This window comes from Equus przewalskii, chromosome 9, assembly GCF_037783145.1.
Source record: "Equus przewalskii isolate Varuska chromosome 9, EquPr2, whole genome shotgun sequence".
NCBI lineage: Eukaryota > Metazoa > Chordata > Mammalia > Perissodactyla > Equidae > Equus > Equus przewalskii.
In genome coordinates this window covers 3,792,837-3,813,403 of record NC_091839.1, presented here as the reverse complement: position 1 = coordinate 3,813,403, position 20,567 = coordinate 3,792,837, and the positions used below count along the sequence as shown (strand labels likewise).

At 39.4% G+C, this 20,567-nt stretch overlaps 1 protein-coding gene across 8 annotated transcripts in view; it reads right to left on the bottom strand.

The window, feature by feature from the left end:
- The window catches only part of DPY19L3 (dpy-19 like C-mannosyltransferase 3), a 75,888-nt gene that overhangs the window by 48,290 nt on the left and 7,031 nt on the right, over positions 1–20,567 (bottom strand). For 7 of the 8 annotated variants that reach the window (XR_011522185.1, XR_011522184.1, XM_070557330.1 and 4 more), the window contains exons 4-5: positions 4,727–4,817; positions 374–495 (exon numbers count right to left, since the gene is read on the bottom strand). Coding sequence is in view for 6 of the 8 variants with exons in the window: in XM_070557330.1 (XP_070413431.1) it covers positions 374–495; positions 4,727–4,817 (213 nt within the window). In the remaining 2 variants the exon portion in view is untranslated. Of the gene's footprint in view, positions 1–373; positions 496–4,726; positions 4,907–20,567 lie in introns of all 8 variants that reach the window. The other variant, XM_070557335.1, reaches the window with a different exon arrangement.

The window sequence follows — 20,567 nt, the reverse complement described above, 5'->3', positions numbered from 1 at the left end:
GGACTCTGGCTGCATTCTTCAGAAAAGTTTCACACCTAACTGTATCCACTTTATCATATGCACAAGGGAAGTAGTCACTGCGATTTGCGAATTTTCCAATTCTTTTTTACTTCGAAGATAAATGAGGAAAGATTACATATTTCCAAATAAAAGTATTTATTAGCTTCCCTGTGCCAGGAAGCATCTCTATGTAAAAAATCTTATAAAATATAAATAAAAAGGTCACAATTATGTATGGAGAAAATTAGGATACTGTTATTTTTATACCAGGCCAGTTGAAAATCAGAATAACAGGTGAAACTTTCAATTTAGGAATGGCAGATTTTGACTTTCCTCTGATATTAACTATTAAATGTCACAGAACACGACATACCTGTATGGGTAGAACTCTATATAAAATACTGAGAAAGACCTCTTGGTAAATATTCATTCGTTGAAGGAGGTTAATTGTCCTCATAGATTCGGTTTTGTTATCATACATTAAGCCATGAAAACCTAAGGTTGATATTTGAAAAAATCAGGAAAAAATAATTACAATTACAATTATTCATTCATTCAAAACTACTCATAGATTCTTTAGCATGTGCCAGAGGATGTGCTGGGGACTGGAGTTATAACAGCAAGCAAAAAACACAGTCCTGCTCTCACAGAGCTCACCATGTATTAGAGGGACATTACTTAAATGTTTACACAAACATAGGTAAATTATAACTTTTGTGAGTACAATGAAAAGAAAACCATATGGCTCTTCTACAGAAACAGAAACAGAGAGGATCTGACACGCCCCCGCACTGCCCTGCTGTCATGAGACCTGCAGCACCTCTTTGGAAGAGTAAACGCAGCCTCCCTGACTCCCCCAGGATGGGTTTGGCCAGTTACTTGCTCTGACCAATGGCATGTGAGTGGATGTAACACATGTCATGTCTGAGCAGAATCCTTAAGAGACAATGCAATCTCGCTCTTTCCCTCTGCCATGGTGACAGCATGTTCTAAATAGGGGCTGCATAAATGAGTGAGAAACAAGCCTGTTGTTACAGAATTAATTCCATTGCTATATTGAGGTCATTTGCTACTGTAACCAAGCTGACTAATTAATAGAAGGTATGAATAAAACATGCACACAGTCCTTACACATATGAAAAAATGCTCAACCTTACTCCTACTAGAAGCGCAAATTAAAACTACACTGAGAGATCATTTCTCACTTGCCCCCTTGGAAGAAATCAAGAAGTCTGACAATATGCTCTGCTGGCGAGGATGTAAGGAGGTAGGCTCTCTCACACACCGCATTTGGGAACTGTGCAACTTTCGCAGTTGGGAAAAAAGTTGGGACATAATGCCTATGGGGGAGAGTTTGGCAACACCTAGCAAAAGTACATGTGCATTTTCCCTTTGACCTGGGAAGCCCATATCTAGAATTGACTCCACAGACAGACTGGCAAAAAGACAAAATGACACAAAATGACAAACTAGGCATGAGGTCATTCATGCAGTGCCATCTGCAAAAGCAAAAGATCAGAAACAACCCACATGTCCGTCAGCAGGAGTGTTTTGAACTGAATTCTGTCCCCCCAAATTCCTACGCTGAAGCCGTAACCCAAGGCGCTGTATTTGGATAGGCTCTATAAGGAGGCACTAAAGGTTAAGTGAGGTCAGAAGGGTGGGGCCTTAATCTCCTAGGACTAGTGTCCTCACAAGAAGTGGAACAGACACGAGAGCTCTCCCACTCTCTCTGCACACACACAAGAGGGGCCTAGTGCGAACACAGCAAGAAGCTGGCCACCTACAGGCCAGGAAGGGAGGCTTCACCAGAAACCAATCCTGAAGGAACCTTGATCGTGGACTTCTGGCCTCCAGAACTGAGAGAAAATAAATTTGTGTTGTTTAAGTCACCCAGTCCGTGGTATCCGAGGCTGTGGCAGTCTCACCAGGCTAACACAGGAGTGTTACGGACTGACCGTGTCGCCCAAAGTCCTGTGTTGAAGCCCCAACCCCCACGTGATGGTACTTGGAGATGAGGTCTGTGGGAAGTAATCAGGGTGAGACAAGGTCACAGGTGGGGCCCTCATGACGGGTCATCAGAAGAGACACCACAGAGCCTGCTCTGTCTCTGTCTCCACATGAGGATGCAAAGAGAGGGGCCATCTGCACGCCAAGCAGAGTCCTCACCAGAGCTCGACCATGCCGGTACTCTGATCTCAGCCGGCCAGCCTCCAGACTGTGAGAAAACTAACTTCTCTTGGTTAAGCCATCCAATCTACGGCATTTTGCTATGGCAGCCCGAACAGAAGTCAAGAAGGCTACTTGAATAAACTATGGTTATTCATACAAAGGAGTACTATGCAACTGCAGAAAGGAATAAGGAATATCTTTATATTCTACTATAGAGTGGTCAAGATTTTTGTTAAGTGAAAAAAAGCAAAATACAGAACAGTGTATGAAGCAGGTTTTTTGGGAAATAAAAGGGGAAATATGAATACATAAACTATTTGCTCATATTAAAAATATTAAAAGAATAAACCAAAAATGAATAAAAATGGTTACATAAAGGGCGAGGAAGGAAAGAGGGTGGAGGGGACAGGGATGGAAGCAGACGTCCCCAAATGCTCCCTGTTTTATAGTTTGACTTTGGAACCATGTAACTTTTTTTATAAGTAGAAAATAATTAAATAAAATTTTGTACACAGCAATCCCTGAAAACCAAAAGCAAGACAAAGAAAAATAAACCTATTAAGTTGGTGGCTTGGTCAGACAGAGAGAACCCTTTCCACTGACTTGCGAACAAAGGAACGTGACTGTGAATCCCACTGAGTAGGCAGTGATACTTAAAAAGGAAATGCTCACTATCCACCTTTAAGGCAGTTTCTCACCTTCAACACTTCTGGTATTTTGTCATTTGGGGTAAACCATTCTTTGCTGTGGGGACTGTTCTGTGCACTGCAGGATACTTAGCAGCATCTCTGTCCTCTACTCACTAAATCCTCGTAGCACACTTTCCCCACCCCCAGTTGTGACAATCAAAAATGTCTCCGGACATTCCAGATGTCCCCCAGGGACACAAATGCCCCTCAGTGAGAACCACTGCTTTAGAGGATGCTAGAGAAGCAGCTCAGTTTTGGGAAGCGGAGTACAGCTGATTCTCATTATTATAGTCTACCAAGTTGCAATGAAGACCGAAGCTGCAAACCTGAAGTAGTGGGAAATACAGGGTCAGGTTCCTACGAGCCTCTGGTCAGGCATTTTCATCAACTGATCAACACACGACCTTGATTTATGCGTGTTTCTGTCTAAAGACACCTTCTGTAGTACATATTGTTGACTCATCAACATTTACCTCATGGCCAACAGCAGTCTGACCCAGGCCTAAACAAGGCTTATCTAGCGCATGTACCGTCTCTGCATGCCTTCATCACTGCCTTCAGAGACAACAGGAACACCAGACAGCACATTAGCACTATGCTCAGGGACCATTTTAAACTGAAAAATCCCAACAAAAAGAACAAAAATGCAAAAAACACAGCACTCAATGGACTGTGAGGACCCTGCAGTGTGCGAGCTGAAACAAGAAGGCAGCGCTCTGCCCCGCCTGACCCCAGCTGGGAACATGCATGTCAGGTGACCAGAACCTTTCACTGCCCTGCACAAGCCCGGGAACGACTGCAAAAGTGCCACCAATATTGACTCTGGGGTTACAAATAGGTTCTAGTGAGTACGAGAATTTGCAAATACGGAATCCAAGAATAATGATTATTGGCTGAATAGGGAAAAAACACAACACTTATTCTGCCTTTCTTATATAAACTGTACCTGAGGGTAATCAAATAGTTGATGATAAAAAGGTTTTCTATACAACAGAGTCCCAGCTAATAAACACAGGAGGAATGATAGAATTAGAAGGTCACTTTTGTAACTCCATTGAACTAATGGATGTAGGCAATTATCACCAATGGCTGTTAAAACCATCAAGTGAAAGGCTGATGGGTAATTAACCGTATTATGGGTGAATCTGGCTACCTACATAGGAACCAACAGACTCATTTTTATGGCACAAAAAGAAAGATAACTAAAATTTCACGTCTCCTATTGTGATAAAATTAGAAGTACAAAACATCACCACGAAGAATTCTTGCCAAAGATATATCTGAATCCAAGCAAAGCTTAGAAAAGGGCAATTTTCTGTCACGTGTACCCATGTTAAGCATGTCAAGCATACACTGAGCACGACAGATCCTTTTTGGGGCTTCCATTACAAATAAAGAGTATGGGCTCTAAAGCACTTAGAAACAAGGAAAATGGGGGAAATGGCAATTGCAAAATAAAGGAATGAATAGGGGCATTAGGGACAAGAGGGACAACTGTCATTTTTATTTGTATTACTAAAATGCCTCCTGTTTTTAGAAAATATGCTTTTCACCTGCAAAGACCTTTTCCAAAATGATCACAAGGAAAATCAGCAGCAAAACCAAGAAATCACAAACATTAATTTTGGGATGGAGGAGAGGTGAGAAGCAAGGAGAGGAGAGTTACATAAAGTATTATTTAACTTCTTGCAGAGCAAAACATTTTCACGGATTGATTATGTTAACAAAGAAAAACTACACAAGGTCAAAGAAAAACAATACAAGTTCTATAAAGCATTTAAAATGCTTTAGTGCAAAAGTATGTTTTGGCTGAAATTTTGAGACGAGTGCAGTAGACCCCAAATAAAACTGTTAGTTGTAATTACCTTGCATGAGGGTTGGAGCCTGCAGCATTTGCTTGTAGTAGGAGTAATACAGTCCGCATTCTGTTCTGAAGGAGATTTCTCGCTCCACTTCCTGAAATGAAGTTAGGTCTACTGTGTTTACATGACCTAGTTTTATTTAAATATCTATTGTCACTGTAGAAACAGGATACAGAACTACAACTTAAAAGGAAAAAAAAAACCTTTGAAAATACTGTCTTAAGAAATCTTGGCAAACAAAAACAACAGAAGACTGATAATTGTTGAAGCTGGGTGTATGTTATAGGGGTTTATTATACTATTCTCCTTACTTTTGCGGATGTTTAACATTTTCCATAACAAGCAATTTTAAAAAATGGAGACAACCAGTTTCACTTAAGTTGACGTTTCAGAGTTAATGTTTTTCTTTTATTTCACACAAATTAAAACTTTAAAAAAAAACACCACCATTCTTATGCAATTAGAAAAAAAAAGACAGTATAAAATATCTCCCAAATGAAAAGAGATATAATTGCATTAGACACCTGCCTAAAAGCTAACAACATTATATAAGATTAGTAATCTTCCTTTAATTCTAAGACTATAAGGTATTCTTAGTGAAATGGGGCAGAACTTTTCCACGTGAATTTCACTTTGTCACGTGTAATCTTGGTGGAAAGATGTTCATGTAGGAAAATGGATACAAGAAACATTAAATTGCTTTCACCTAAGTATTAAATTTTAGAAGAACCAAAAATTTAAATTAATAGCTATTAGTCAATTTGGTTATAGGATGCTTTCATGAAATTTAAAATTTAAATCATTAACATAAAATATGGAGGCAACTAGTAAGGAGGATGGGGAAGACTTTCCGGAACAATACTCTTAAATTCTGTATTTCACACATATATAAAACAGTATAAATGAACAAAAAATTACAATCTATGTCATTATAGATTCTTTTACACCAGTGTTCAAAAAAACAGGTTCTAGAATCTGCGATATGTTGTCTAAAATGTATTTGCGCCTATTCCAGCAGAGCCATGTTCCACAAATGCAGCTTTCCAGGGGGGACAGCGACTGCTAAGCTTTCCGGCCAATAAGCTTCTTTTAGCACATCTTTGTTTCCCCCGGCTCCAGCTATTTTTCAAATACTAATAAACATTTCATTAAACCAGCCACTCATGCCATTTATCTTCAGACCTGTAAATTATTTAATGTATTTCTACGCCCGCTAAATTTTTCTTTAAATATTTCCCCTATCCTTTAAAAAAATATATGATGAATCAATTCATGAACAAAGCACTGAAGAAATACTCAATTATCTAAGAGCATAAAGATCCAATTATTGACCTTGAAACACAAACTATTATGTTTTATTATTGTTAGTTCTTTTTTTTTAAAAAAAGGGAAGAGGGATAAGGTAGCAAACCTTCTTAAAAATGAGCTTCCTTTCATAGAAAACAAATTTATTCTGAGGAAATCAAACAGGAAAAGAAGGCTCCATTCTGGAATTTCACTTCATCAGCACACCTGCCTTATATAAAAAGGACCATAGAAAATGATGTAGCTCTTTCAGTTTTTCCATTTGCTACTGATTTGTGTTGTATCTTTCACAGCAGTAAAGGCAACTCTTCCTAGCAGTCACGTTAATCTATTCATCTTTAATCTTTCAGAAAAACTGCTGTATTGCTTTTGATAAGGAAACTAAACTGGTATCACTCATTTCTAGAATGTTCAAGCTCCTCCTTGGTCAAGTAACCATGGAGGCTATAAATTGATGTTAACTGAGCAAATACTAGCTTTTGTCCACACAAATAAGAAAAAAAAAACCCATTAAGTTTAATTACATTCCTTTTCTTCTCTCCAGCTGCCTTAAAGTGTTCAAAGTACGTCTGCCTTCAATGGAAAATTCTAACGTCAAGCCTGCATCCCCACATCAAACTGGAGAGGCAAATCAGCCATGTGCATGTGGGGCCTTCGTAACAGACACAGTTCTAAGAATAAAAGAAGACTGATTTCATAAAGATGGGGAAAAAGAAAAAAAAGCACTACTCGAAGTACTAAAAGTAGAAAGCTTTTGTGCCTCATCCTTCTCTTTAATATACTCAGAATGTGTAAAGAACAGAGGGGGACCTAATTAGTAAAAATGCATTCAAACATGATTAATTGGTAATCTCAGCACCAGCTGTAGAGAACCAAATGCTATACTTTATTAGACAGACACTTGCAAGTTTTACATCTGCTTCATGTGAAGAGAACATCTGCTTTACTCATTCAAACACTTTTCCAGTTTTACAGCAACTTACACTTTGTCTGGTGGATTGTGCCAATGAAAATGTACACCAGTAGAAGTTACCCTCCGAAGAATGCAAAATGAACAAATACTTCATATTTTAATTTGCAGAGGTTCCACAGGGAAAGCAATGCTGAGAGAATGAAAACATCTCTGATGATAAGGACAGAAAGAAGTGGAAGGACAAAAGAATTGTATTTTTTAAAGAAAGGTACAGCTGAAAGCATTTAAGTAGTAGTTTATATAGTAATTTAACAGAAGAACTAAAAGGAAAAAGCATCAAGAAAAAACCAATGACTGCTCAGAGTTAATGTTTGTGCCCCCTGGCAAAACGCAAAAGATAACAAGCCCTTTTAGACAAATGACATCATCTCTGCAGAGGAAACATGTCATTAGTCTTTAAAAATCTCATGTAAAGATTGCCCCCAAAATAACTAGGCTGCTGGTAGTGGGGAAGCTATTGAAAGATTAACTTTATAAATGTAATCTGTTTCAGAATTAGGTTAACAAATTATCTCACCAAGAAATAGTAGCTCAGGATGAGACAGCTGTTCTTAAAGTTCTGTGCTGGGAATCATGCCCTCGGCAAGCATATTTATGGCACATACATGGTTTACTGTCTGGTTAAATTCACGTCCATCCGTCAGAGTGGAATGATTCTTACGATTCTTGCCCTAGAGTTGATTAAAGTTGTGACATTGATAGTTGCCAAGCAGTGTTTGTGAGGAGGTCAGGCCACAGCTGGCGTGACAGTACTTCCACTGGGCTCACTCTGAAGCAATCATTAATCTTGGTACTACTGTAGTCACCACTTTGCAGATTAACTCTATTTATTCTAAAGACTAGCTGCTTTGCAAGAGTACTCAATGGGAAGATATGCAAACGATGTAAAAACAAATAAGGGAGTAATAGTGCAAATTGTTAGTACAAGGAAAAAAGACTAAAAAATAAACTGAGTGACTTGAGAGCTTTTGGCCAAATGAGAAATACCTTTCCTATTCCTTATTTGCTGGGGAAACAAAAAAGTATAAGAATTTAGTTGTTGATCCCAAGGGGTTTACGTGTCAATGAGAAAGAATAACGCATTTTAAAAAAGGAAAATGACTGTTCAAAGAAAGACTGGTATAAATTACAAGGAATGAATGAGTCTTTTGCTCCAACTATTAAACTCGTCCCTCCACGTGGATTCTGTGCTTCTACTTGGTCTCTTCTTCCTCCAGTCTATCTTCCTCATTCACTCATTCATTCAACAAATACCCACTGAATAAAAAGTGAGAAGCATTCTTCCACTGGGAGATTCAGTGGAAAACAAGAGACACAAATCTCTGCCATCATGGAATTTATCATCTGGAGTAGAGGGAGAAGAGCACAAATAAGCCAGTTAAAATATAAAAAGTAAAGCAGAGAAGGTGATGGGGGGGAAGGGGGCGGTGCTGTGATCCTGAAGGTGGGCAGGGAAGGCCTCAGGATGAAGTAACAACTGAGCGAGACCTGAAGAGGTGAGGCAGTGAGCCATGTGGAAAAGAGCTGCTGGTCAGACAGGACAGGCCACACGCACTCTGAAGCAGAGTGAGGAAGGCAGCGCAGCTGAGTGGAGGGGACACGGAAGGGTCAGCTAATAAGGTCAGGGAGGCGGCAGGGGCAGAAGTAGAGCCTGAGGTAGTGTGGTGGGACCACCTGGTCCTGGTAAGGACAAGGACTCTGGGCTCGTGCTGTGAGCCGGGTGTGGGTGCAGGGAGGTGGGGAGGTGAGGAGCTTGGTTTCAGGCATGCCGAGTTTGAATGCGAAGGGTTTGGAGCAGACACACAGCTGCTTTACATTTAAAAGCCTCACCCAGCTGCCGTGTTGAGCCTAGACTAGAGGGGCTAGGGCAGAGCAGGGACCTCTGTGCGGGCTGCCATGAGAATGCAGGAGGAGAGAAGGGCGGAGGGCGTGAGCTGGAGCAGAGTCCAGACACTGTCAAAGTACAACTGACAGGGCTTCCTGAGGGATTCAATATGGGTTTGAGAGAACCAAGACTCTTCAAGGACGGAGCCACTGAAGGATGAAGGTGCATGTACACTGATGGAGGTTTAAGGAGAAACACCTGAGGCCAGGGAGGCTCAGCTGTTAGATTTTGGCCCTGTGAACTCTGAACTACCCATTGCACGTCCGAATGCAGGTGGTCGAGAAGACAGGCAGGCAGCTGGACATGCAAGTCTGGAGTGCAGGGGAGAGGTCTGAGCAAGGGAAAGGCATCTGGGGGCCATCAGCATATAGACGGAATTTAAAGCTATAGACACGACTGTTCTCAGAAATGAGGGTGGACAGCAAAAAACAGGAGCTGAGTCCTGGGTTTCTCTGCCAGTAAGAAGCCAGGAGGCCGAGGAGGAGCCGGTGGAGGAGCCACAGGCTCAGCCAGAGAGGGAGGAGTCAATCCAGGAGAATGTGTGTCCAGGAGCCAAGAAAAAATGCTGACAGGTCAAGTAAAATAGGAACGGAGAAATGACCACGAAATTCAGCAACTTGGAGGTCATCAGTGAGTCTAACCGGACCTTTTTAAGAGCAGGGCCATGACTGAAGCCTGACTGGAGCAGGCGCGCGAGAGAGCATAGGGAGAGAGGAACAGAGACTACAGGTTGACAAACTTTGGAAGGAGTTTTGGTGCTAAGGTGAGCAGAAAAATGGGACACTGGCTGGAAGAGAAAGTGGGGATCGAATAGACCTCCCCCGGGAAGGGAGAAAGAGCAAAAGGGAATCAACTACTAGAGTGATGAGATTCAGGAGAAGAGGCGATAGGACCTCGCACAGGTGACAAAAAGGAAAGTCAGCGTCTGTGGGCGCAGGTCTAGGCAGGTATGGTGTGGAGGCATCTGGAAGGTCTCTCCAGTTTGCTTCTACTTTCTCAGGTGACAGAGTTCAGAATACACCACCCCAAAATACGGCACCCTGGCATCCTGAGTATTTTAAGCTGAAGGAAGCTGAGAAATGGCAGGTGCAGGGCGGACTCTGACCTCTCCCTCTGCCCTGAGGCAGGTCCTAAGACTCTGGGGAGAGGGCCTTCCCCACACCTGGAGGAAAAGGCCACCGCTATCTCGAAGATGCAGGGAGGCTGAGAGGAGTCCGCACAGACAGGCCTTGCCGAGGGCCCCAGCTCACACCCTTTGTCTTACTGTTTTCCATGACTTTCCACTCTTGATCCACTCTAGTATCAAATCGCTCAGCTTTAACCATTTCTTCAGGTCTTCATTTCCTTATGAAGGTTCTTGTGTCATGTAAAACTTATATTAATTAAATTTGTATGCTTTTCTCTTGTTAATCTGTCTTTTGTAAGTTCAATTTACAGGATTCCAGCCAGAGAACTTAGGAAGGTACCAGGAAAAAAGAATTTTTTCCTCCTCAACGAGGTGAACAGGAAGCAAGGCCATCAGCTGACAGTGAAGACTGGGGGATGGTCTGGGGAACAAAAGGTTAAGAGTCACGCAGGGGAGCTGGGGACACAAGGAAGGGTAATAGCACTGCCAGGCAGTGCTTTTTAAAAGGGCACATTTGGGTCTTCCTTCCCTATCAATTTAAATTTGACAAACTTTAAAATAAAATACTTTGGTTTCTGTATATTTAATTTCGTCTTTAATCTCTGCAACTTTCTGAATTTTCTTATTGCTTGTAATGTTTCAGATTATTCTCTTGGGGTTTCCAGGTATAGAATCACATCATCTGCAAAAAATTTTACCTCCTCCTTCCCAATTTTTATACTTTTTACTTCTTTACATGTTTATGTTGATGGTACCTCCAAAGCACTGTTAAGTAATAGTAGTGGTAACGGATAGCTTTGGCTTAAGATGTGCTTCTGAGCACATTTGGCTAATGGGAAGAGTGTGTGTACCACACGAAGAACTTCGCATCATCACAGAAAGTTCCACCGGACAGCACTCTCCTAGTTTCCCTAATGGGGAAGGTCTTAACGTTTGGTCTGAGATGTATGCAGGCTATATTTTTTTAAAAAAGTATGTATCTATTCTTTTAAGTTTTACTGAGACAGAATTCACATACCATACAATTCACTCATTTGAGTGTACAATTCAACGGCTTTTACTATAGTCACAGTTACGCATGCATTACTACAATCAATTTTAGAACATTTTCATTATCCCTTCCAAAAAACACAGCACCCCTGAGCTGTCACCCTGAAAATCCCTCATGCCCTCCACCCCAAGGCAATTATTAATCTACTTTCTGTCTCTTTAGATTGGTCTATCCTGGACATTTCATGTAAATGCAATACAATACCTGGTCCTTTGTGCCAGGTTTCTTTCATTTAGCATGTTTTCAAGGTTCATCCACGTTGCAGCATGTTATCATTAATTTATTTCAAAATTGCCAAAATATTCCATTGTATGGATATATCACATTTTATTTATCTATTTATCCATGATAGACATTTGGGTTGTTTCTCTTTTTTGGCTATTATGAAAAATGCTGCTATGAACATTTGTGTACAAGTTTTTGTATGGATATCCTTTCGTTTTTCTTGGGCATATACTTAGAACTGCTAAGATCATAGGATAACTCCATGTTTGACTGTTTGAGAACCTGCTGGATTGTTTTCAAAGCAGTCACATCATTTTACATTCCTACCAGTGGTGTAGAAGGGTTCCAATTTCTCTACATCCTTGTTGACACTTGTTATTATCTGTTTTTTTAATCATGGCTCTGCTAGTGGGTGTGAAGTGTTATCTCACTGTGCCTTTGATTTGAACTTCCGTTATAACTACTGATGTTGAGCTCCTTTTCATGTGCTTCTTGGCCATCTGTACATTATCTTTGGAGAAATGCCTTTCAAGTCTTTTGCTCATTTTTAAAATTGGCTTGTCCTTATATAAGTAACAGTTATTTATATATTCCAGATACAAGTCTCTTACCAGACAGAAGATTTATAAATATTTTCTCCCATTCTAAGTGTCATCTTTTCATTTTCTTGATGGTGTACTTTGGAGCACAAAAATTTCTAATTTTGATGAAGTCCAATTTAACTATTTTCCCTTTAGTCACTCACACTTTTGGCATTCTATCTAAGAAGGCTTGGCCTAACTCAAGGCCATGAAGATTTATTCATATGTTTTCTTCTAAAACTTTCCTAGTTTTAGCTAATCTCACACTTAGGCCTATGATCCATTTTGAGTTAATTTTTGCATATGGTATGAGAAAGGGGTCCATATTCATTCTTCTGCATATGAATATCCAGTTGTCCCCAAATCATTTGTTGAAAAGATTATTCTTTCTCCATTTAATTGTCTTGGTACCTTTGTTGAAAATCAACTGACCATAAATCTAAGGGTTTATTTCTGGACTCTCAAATCCATCCCATTGATCTATACATCTATCCTAATGCCAGTACCACACTGTCCTGATTATTATATCCTTAGAGTAAGTTTTGAAATCAGGGAGTATGAGTCTTCCAACTTTGTTCTTCTTTTTCAAAATCATTTTGGCTGAGTCTCTTGAGTTTCCATATAAATTTTAGGGTCATCCAATCAATTTCTGCCAAAAAAACCCACTTGGGTTTCTGAAAGGCATCATACTGAACCTGTAGATCAACTTGGAAAGTACTGCCATCTTAATATATTGTCTTTCAATCATGAACATGGTTTAAGTTTTATACTTTTTTTTGTTAAATTTATTACTATTTTATTCTTTCTTGCTATTGTAAATGGAGTTATTTCATTTCATTTTTGGTTTGCTCACTGCTACTGTATTAAAATACAATTAGTTCTTGTATTCTGATCTTATATCCTGCAACCCTGATACACTCATTTATTAGTCCTAATAGTTTTCTTTAAATGGATTCTATATAAAATCACACTGTCTACAAATAGAGTTTTACTTCTTCCCTTTCAATCTGGATGCCTTTCATTTCATTTTCTTGCCTAATTACCCTGATTAGAACCTCCAGTACAATGTTGAATACAAGTGGCTAGAACAGACATCCTTGTTGTGTTCCTGCTCTTGGGGGAAAGCTTTCAGTCTAGCTATGGGTTTTTGGCAGGTGCCCTTTATGAAGCTAAAGTTCTCTTCTATTCCTAGTTTGTTGAGTGTTTTTATCACGGATGGTTGTTGAACTTTGTTATACGCTTTCTCTGTCTTTTGAGATAATCACCTGATTTGTACCTTTTATTCGATTGATGTGGTGGGCTCATCTGGTCTATTTTTATTTTGAGTTACATATGTTAGAAGGAAATGTTGAATTTTTCCAAATGCTTTCCATCTTTTGAAGTACTAATGTAGTGAACCAGTATATTAATAGATTTTCCAACAATTTCCTTTGCGTTCCCGACATAAAATTGACTCTTTCATGGTGTGTCATGTTTTTAATGTGATACTAGATTCTCTTTGCTAGTATTAATTAGGATTTTTGGTTCAATATGCTTAAGTGGGATTAGTTTGAGTTTTGCTTTTTTGTATTATCTAGATTATATAGTCGATTCTCATTATTTATGGATTTACAAATTTGCTTACTAGCTAAAATTTACTTGTAACGACAGTACTGACAAAATCAATACTTGCTGCACTTTTGCAGTCATGTGCAGAACAGTGAAAAATTTGAGTCGCCTAATGCGCACGGTTCCCAGCTGGGGCTGCCACCTGTTTGTCCCAAAGGATGAGGACACTAAGGCGAGTGCAGCACAGTGAAAGAAGCCCAGCTGGGGGCCACGTGTGTGAATCCCAACTCTGGCACCTGTTAGTGGGGTGGCCTCAGGCCAGTCACTTTATACCTCTGAACCTCATTTATAAAATAGAATTCACCAGGAGGAGTTTTTAGGATTTAAGATTATAACCTATGTGTGACATGTGTGTCTGTATACATGTAGGTATTTCCACAGGAGCAATGGTTCAGTATTCTGTCCTTCAGTGTTCTTAGGGACTTCATAGAACATCACTGCTGGGAATAAGGAAAACTGACTATACTTGTATTCTGATCCTTGGTTTTGGTGTCTTATGCCTGATCTATAAAAATAATTTGGAAGTTTTCTTCCTCTTCGGTGTTCTGGAATGGCTCAAATAGTATTGGAATATTTTGGTTCCTTGAGGGTTTGATAAAGTTCCTCCATAAAATCAATGGGGTCTGGTATTTTTGGGGGCATGTGATGGGTAGAAAGAAAACTTTTATCAAGTTTTCCCTATCACATCTGCAGAGATAACTGTTTTCTGGGGCCATTTTTGGTTAATTTGTATTCTTCTAAAATATCATCCATTCATCTAATTTGCATAGAGTCAAATAAAAGAGTCCTGTGTGGCTCTTTCTTATTTCATGGTCTCTATAGTTATTTCTCTGTTACTGTATTTCATAATGTCTGTAATTATTTGTTATTTCTTATTTTGGATATTTGTACTTCCTACCCCATCTTTATCTTTCTTTGGTTTCACCTCCAACTCACCATTCATTTATGAATTGTTTTCCTACTTTCTAGTTGATCACTTTCTCCTTTTATCGTTATTGCTCTGTCACTAAATTTTTATTTACTTTCTGACTTCGTAAGTGGAATAATGAATTCATTTAAGTTTATTCATTGTTCTTTCATAATACAGTATTTAAAGCTACAAGTTTTCTTCTGAGTACTTCTTTAGGGATTATTCCATAACCCTGAAACGTGGTTTTCATCATTTTCTAGATTTCATTTATATTATATAAATTCAGTTTTAATTTCCTGTGACCCAAAAGTTATCTAGAAAGTATTTTTAAATTTCCAGGAAGTGATTTTTCTTTTTAACTAGTTATCTCCAATTTTTATTTAAATTATCGAGTAAATTAACCAAAGAGGATACTCTGAGTCTATGACCATTATCCCCAAAGTTAAGAACAAACCAAGACAAAGCACTATCACATTCTGATTAGAGTATCGTCCATATAATTCCTATATTTTTGGATCTGAGATTTTCTTTATGGCTTAACAATGTTTTAGTGAATGTTCTATGGATTTTTGAGAACATATATTCTGTCTTTAGATATTTACAGATCTATCATATTCATTATTTTCCCCAGGTCTTCTATATTCTTACTTATTTTTGCCCACCTGCTTTTTTTATGAACTGAGAAGGAATTAGAACTCAATACAAACGTATTCCTGAATTTCTTCTGTATTTCCTGTGGTTTTTGCTCTATGAATATTAATGCTAAGTTATTTGACGCATGGATAGTCCTATCTGTGGTCCGCACCTTTATCACTGAAAACCTGCCCTTCTTTGCCTCATTTAACATTTTCTGTCTGAGACTTTCTTTTTCCTTTATGCATTTATTCAGTAAGTCCTTATCCACACCTTTGGTCTCATCCTTCTAAGGAACTTTGTTCTAGGAGGATATCATGCATATAGCATGTGATCTGGATTTTGCTTTGTGATCCAGAGTTTTGATTACATGAGTAAAGTCCATTTATTTATACAAAAATATTTGGACATATCTGTGTTTGTTAATATGTTTTGTGTCGTGCTTTTTACTGCTCTTTAGAACAAATCCTTTACTATAGGATCTGTCTCTGCTTGTTTCTGTGTATGCGTGTCTTCTAATTTGGGAGGTTTATGTTTTTGTTCAAGGGGTTACCTTTATATCTTTAACTTCAAAATTCTTATTTCTCGGGATAGTTTCTACTGACTTTCCATAGCGAGTAATGACAATCTTAAGAAATTCATACTTTTCCCCTGCCCAATTTTACTTGATATTATTTTTCTTGGAATTCTTTTATATATTATATATATTATATTTTATTTATATTATATATATATTTTATGCTCATTTCTTGACATATCATTTTTAAATGAAACCTTTTGACTTCTAGCTATAAAAGATACAGAAATCAGGAGCCCTCCATGTTTTACCTTCTCTTTCTCTTCCTCTTCTAACCTGTGTTATTATATTGTTACATTGTTATTATGCTATTACATAATAATTATAACATTATTACATTGTTTATATCATATATATTTTGTTCTGTAACTATTTAGTCTTAGTCCTACAGTTCTATAAATCTGAACGTCACTGACGTTTTTCTGTCATTGTTTTGCCTTTTATCTCTTGGCTGGATAAAGTTTTTCCTCTACCAATTTCTTCAGGTGTTCTTAAAAATATATATTTCTCAGAATCCAAAAAGTTTGTATGGTGCTTTATACAAGATAGAATGACTGCACTAAAATATGTAAATTACATTCTCTTATGTGAGTTCTTTGTAGGCCTCATTCAAGGTCTTTGAGTATTAAATGTTACTCTGGAAAAGCTAGAAGCCAGATTAACCTTCATCTCCCCTCATATAGGCATCTCGATCTCTCTGTCTCCATGTCAAAAGGTTTCCTACTATTTAAGTCCAGCAATTTTGTAGAACTATATTCTGTTCATGATTTTTCTATGTCAAATTTCCTGGGACCCATTGTGCCCTCTCAACTTGTAAATTCAAGTCTTCTCTTATTTTTGCAAAGTTTTCTTGAACTGTATCTTTAAACATTTTTTCCTATTTCATTGTTTTGGTTCTCTTCTTTTGGGACAAAAATGATGCATGTTTGCTGTTGTCTTCCTTAGCTGTCACTTTCTAATACTCCACTAATTTCATTTCATTTTGTTTACTTTCACCACCCCTGTCCAACATTTTTCTTTCTGTGCTTTCTGCAGATTCTGGTCTCCTGTGAGTTGATTCCAACGTGGTTATGATTTCTATTATGGTCATATCTTTTAATTCTATTTCTTGCCTAAGTTCTGCCAGCTCACGTTTCACTTCCCTTTGTCATCTTCCTATATCTCCCTGAAGACGGTATGCACCTTCTTACACCCCTGCACTGAATTCATCTGCCACAATGGCAACTGCTCTATTATGTTGGTTTGTTTTTTAATGTGGTTTGTTCAGTCACAATCTTTGTGCCTCTGCTGTAAAATTTTTCTGGTGACTGTTCTTCATCTGTCATCTGTGCTTGTTTTTCTCTTCCCTTTTTTCTTGCAGTATCATTGCACAGATCTCGTGCTAGTTCCTTTCTGGCTATTAGTCATTTGTGAATATGGTAGGTTGTTAGCAAACCAGCTCCTCACAGGGAGTTCACGTGGGGGAGAGGCCAGGGCTGTAACTCAGGCCAGCAGGAATCTTCCTTGTGACATGGGGTGGTTTACGTGACTGAGCTCCTTAGTTGTTTCCTCATTTTAGGGCTATTCAAATGCAAGTTTTCACTCTTCATCCTGGTCACCTTAAATTCTACTTTTACAAAAATGGCTTGTCTCTGTGATTACCCCTTTCAGTCTGCCTAGCTTGCTTCTCTTTCACACCAAAGTGTCTCCAGGAATGCTTCTGTCATTACTCCTCCCATCTAGTCCATGGTCCTATGTAGGGGACTGTCAGTTTTATTCCTTAGGATATGCCCGTGACTTTGGAGAACCGAGCTTTGGCAGCTCCATCGGAAGTGTGCAGCCGTGAGAGTCCTTGCTCAGCAGCTCTCTGCACTCCTCTGAGTCGTGCTGGATCTGGCAGCCCTTCCTCGTACACTGAGGTTCCAGATTACAGACCTCTCTTAGTTTCATCCAAGGTGGAATTTGACTGTTTTTCATTTTCCTTAAGGGTCTGAGGTAATTCTAAAAAAAGAAGGAACTGACATCTTTACCCTGCCACTTCAAAACAAGAAGTTAAAGCAAGCAATTTTAGGGGTCTTACTCAAAATTGGAAAGTATGGAAACAGTGAAATAACTAAGATCATAAAAATTTTTAAAATATAAATTATATAACCATAATTATTTACATAATAGCTGTGAAAGCTTGTGAAGATACTTAACTATATATGAAAAAAGCATATGATATAACATCAGATATAGCTATCTGATTATTAAAAAATTGAAGTCATAAATAGGTAAAATATATACACATACAGGATGAAGAATGGAAGGGAAAAATTAAAACGTCTTTGTTAAGGGTAATGAATACTGAATAATGTTTTTCATATAAAAATGTTTGTTGTTGCCACAGTATAGTCTGTACAATAAAAACACAATACAAGTTGAAAAACATAAAAAGAATCAAGACCATGCAGATTTTTCCCCTAGCATCTACTAAGCACAAATCATTAAAGCGGCACTGACTGGCTGCCCCCTCGCCTGACGATGTCCCGTGCCGGGAAGCGAGCTCTGAAGCTGCGTCCTTCTGCTCCGGTTCCAGCGCGGATCTTTTATAGCAGCCAGTCGCCTCCCTGTCTCCCAGTCTCCCTGCCTACACCAGTTCCCTCAGCCCCAGAGCTTACCTCCGCACCAAACAGACCACTATTTACTCAGCGCTGCTGAGGGGCCAGGCAGCGTAAGGGGGGCACAGCAGGGAAGAGCATTTAGTTTATCATAAAGGGCAGCAAAAGAGCAGGCTGCATTTAAAGGACAAGTTAGAGTTAAAATGTTTGGGCTTTGAAGACAGAATAAATACAACAGGTGTAAAAAGCATCTAGAACACTGCCAAGCACACAGCAGACATTCAGTAAAGGATATTAAAAAAAACCCTCTTATACTTTCAATTTACCAGCAAGGGAAATACAATGGCTAAGACAGTAAGAGAAGAGTTTTTTAATTTAAAAGAAAGGCTCCTACATACACATTTTCTATGACCAGTTAACAGCAACATCTCCTCCAACTTTCAAGTTGCTCTGCTGGAGGGTTTCCACATTTCAAATACGAACACTGCTATGAACATTTAAAAAATCATTCTGAATGCATAAACTCAATGTATCATTTGTCTATTTTATAAGCAATATTTTTACTCTCTGGATAATTATAACTAATTCAAAGTATTTTCATAAAAAACTAGCCTAAACTAGGGGTTTAAGTTATAACCAACAAATACAGAAGGAAAACAGATTTACATTTCTCAAATACTCCCATAGCCCCCAATAGGAAAACGGTATAAATGAGAAGAGTAAATTTATGAAGGCATGTAAACTCTGAAAATGAACTTTTTCTTCGGCTAAGTAATGTCTTTGATCAATAATGGCTATAATTTTCTTTCACATATTCACAGAAAATGTATATACGTCTTAAAATTTTAAAAAATTTAAAATTTAGTTGCTCAGTTGCACTGGCCACGTTTCAGGCGTTTAATCGTTAGACTAGGCTGGTGGCTACCAGATTGCACAGCGCCAACATCAGTACAGCGAGTTCCGCTGCAGAGCACTGGGTCTACATAATCTAAGATGAAAAATAAACCAAATGCTTATGCAGGGGTATCATCAAGTTTGAGAAATAGTTACAACATCCGAGCATGCCTCTTGCGACACAAAAGGAAAAAAGAAAAGTCGGTGCTATAAGCTGCTGCTTGAATAGAGAGAAACTGCAGTGAGACTGAGCTCAATGTAAGTTCAGGGGATGGGGGTGTTGGTGGGAGAAACCTGTTGGAGGATGTGCCTGTTTTATAGCTTCTCCCAGATGGTATCTGAGGCACAAACAGAATCTAGCCTAGGGTCTCTTTCTCACTCTACACATGCCTCAAACAATCTTGCCCACACATCTGCAAGCTGGTAATATGAAAATGTCCATTTCCAACACAGATGGAAGCCCTGCCTTCAGATGCATAAATCTAGCTTCCTTTACTCCATATCTCTACTTGGACTGTTTTGAAAGTGACTCACAATGTATCCAAACCTGAACAGATCATTTCCTGCCTTGCTGCCCCCAGTGAAATAAACCATTTAGCGGCCTTCACCCCAGTTCCTGGGAGGTAGACAATAAAATCCTCGAATTTCCTGAGTGGTAAGTGTCTCTGTTACTCATGGTGGGTTCCTCAGGACCACATCTGATAGTCTGTGCTAAGGGGATGACTCAGGACACGGGCTGGCCCAGCCAGAAAGACCAACATGTGATGAGAGGGTTGGGGCTCTGAGCCAGCTGATATCAGTGCTACCTCTGGGCACCGGCAGGCGACTGGAGACTGAGTTCAATCTTGTGGCCAACAACTCAATCAATCGTGCCTACATAATGAAACCCCCAGAACAACTCTGGACACCAGAGCTCAGGTGAGCTTCCCTGGTTGGCAATACTCTACACATTGTAGCACATCAACGAGCCAGGACAGTAAGGAGTCCTGAGGCCACAGGGAAAGGACAATGGGACCCTCCCCAGGACTTGGCCTGATGCATCTCTGCCTTTGGCTGGTTCTTTTGCCATTAAGAAAACTGGAATCATAAGTACAACGCTTTGCCGAGTTCTGTGATGTGTTCTAGTTGATTACTGAACATGAGGAGATAGTGGGTACCCCCAAATTTGTAGCCAGTTGGTCAGAAGTGAGGTAGCTTGGGGAACCCCAAACTTGCAACTGCTGTCTGAAGTAGGGGCTATTTTGTGGAGGTCTGTGCCCTTAACCTGTGACGTGGGCTCACCTCTGGGTGGTTGGTGTCAGAAGTCACTGTATTCTCCAGAAATGCTCCCTCCCACAGGGTTCACTATCACCACGAATGGCCTATCCCCCCATTTACCTGCTAATGGGAGAAAGCAGGTCATCACTGATGAATCTTCCCTCTCAACCGCCCTCCACACACACAGTGAATCAATATGTCCCTCACAGTCTGCCTCCTGGAAAGCTCCACTCGGTCCGC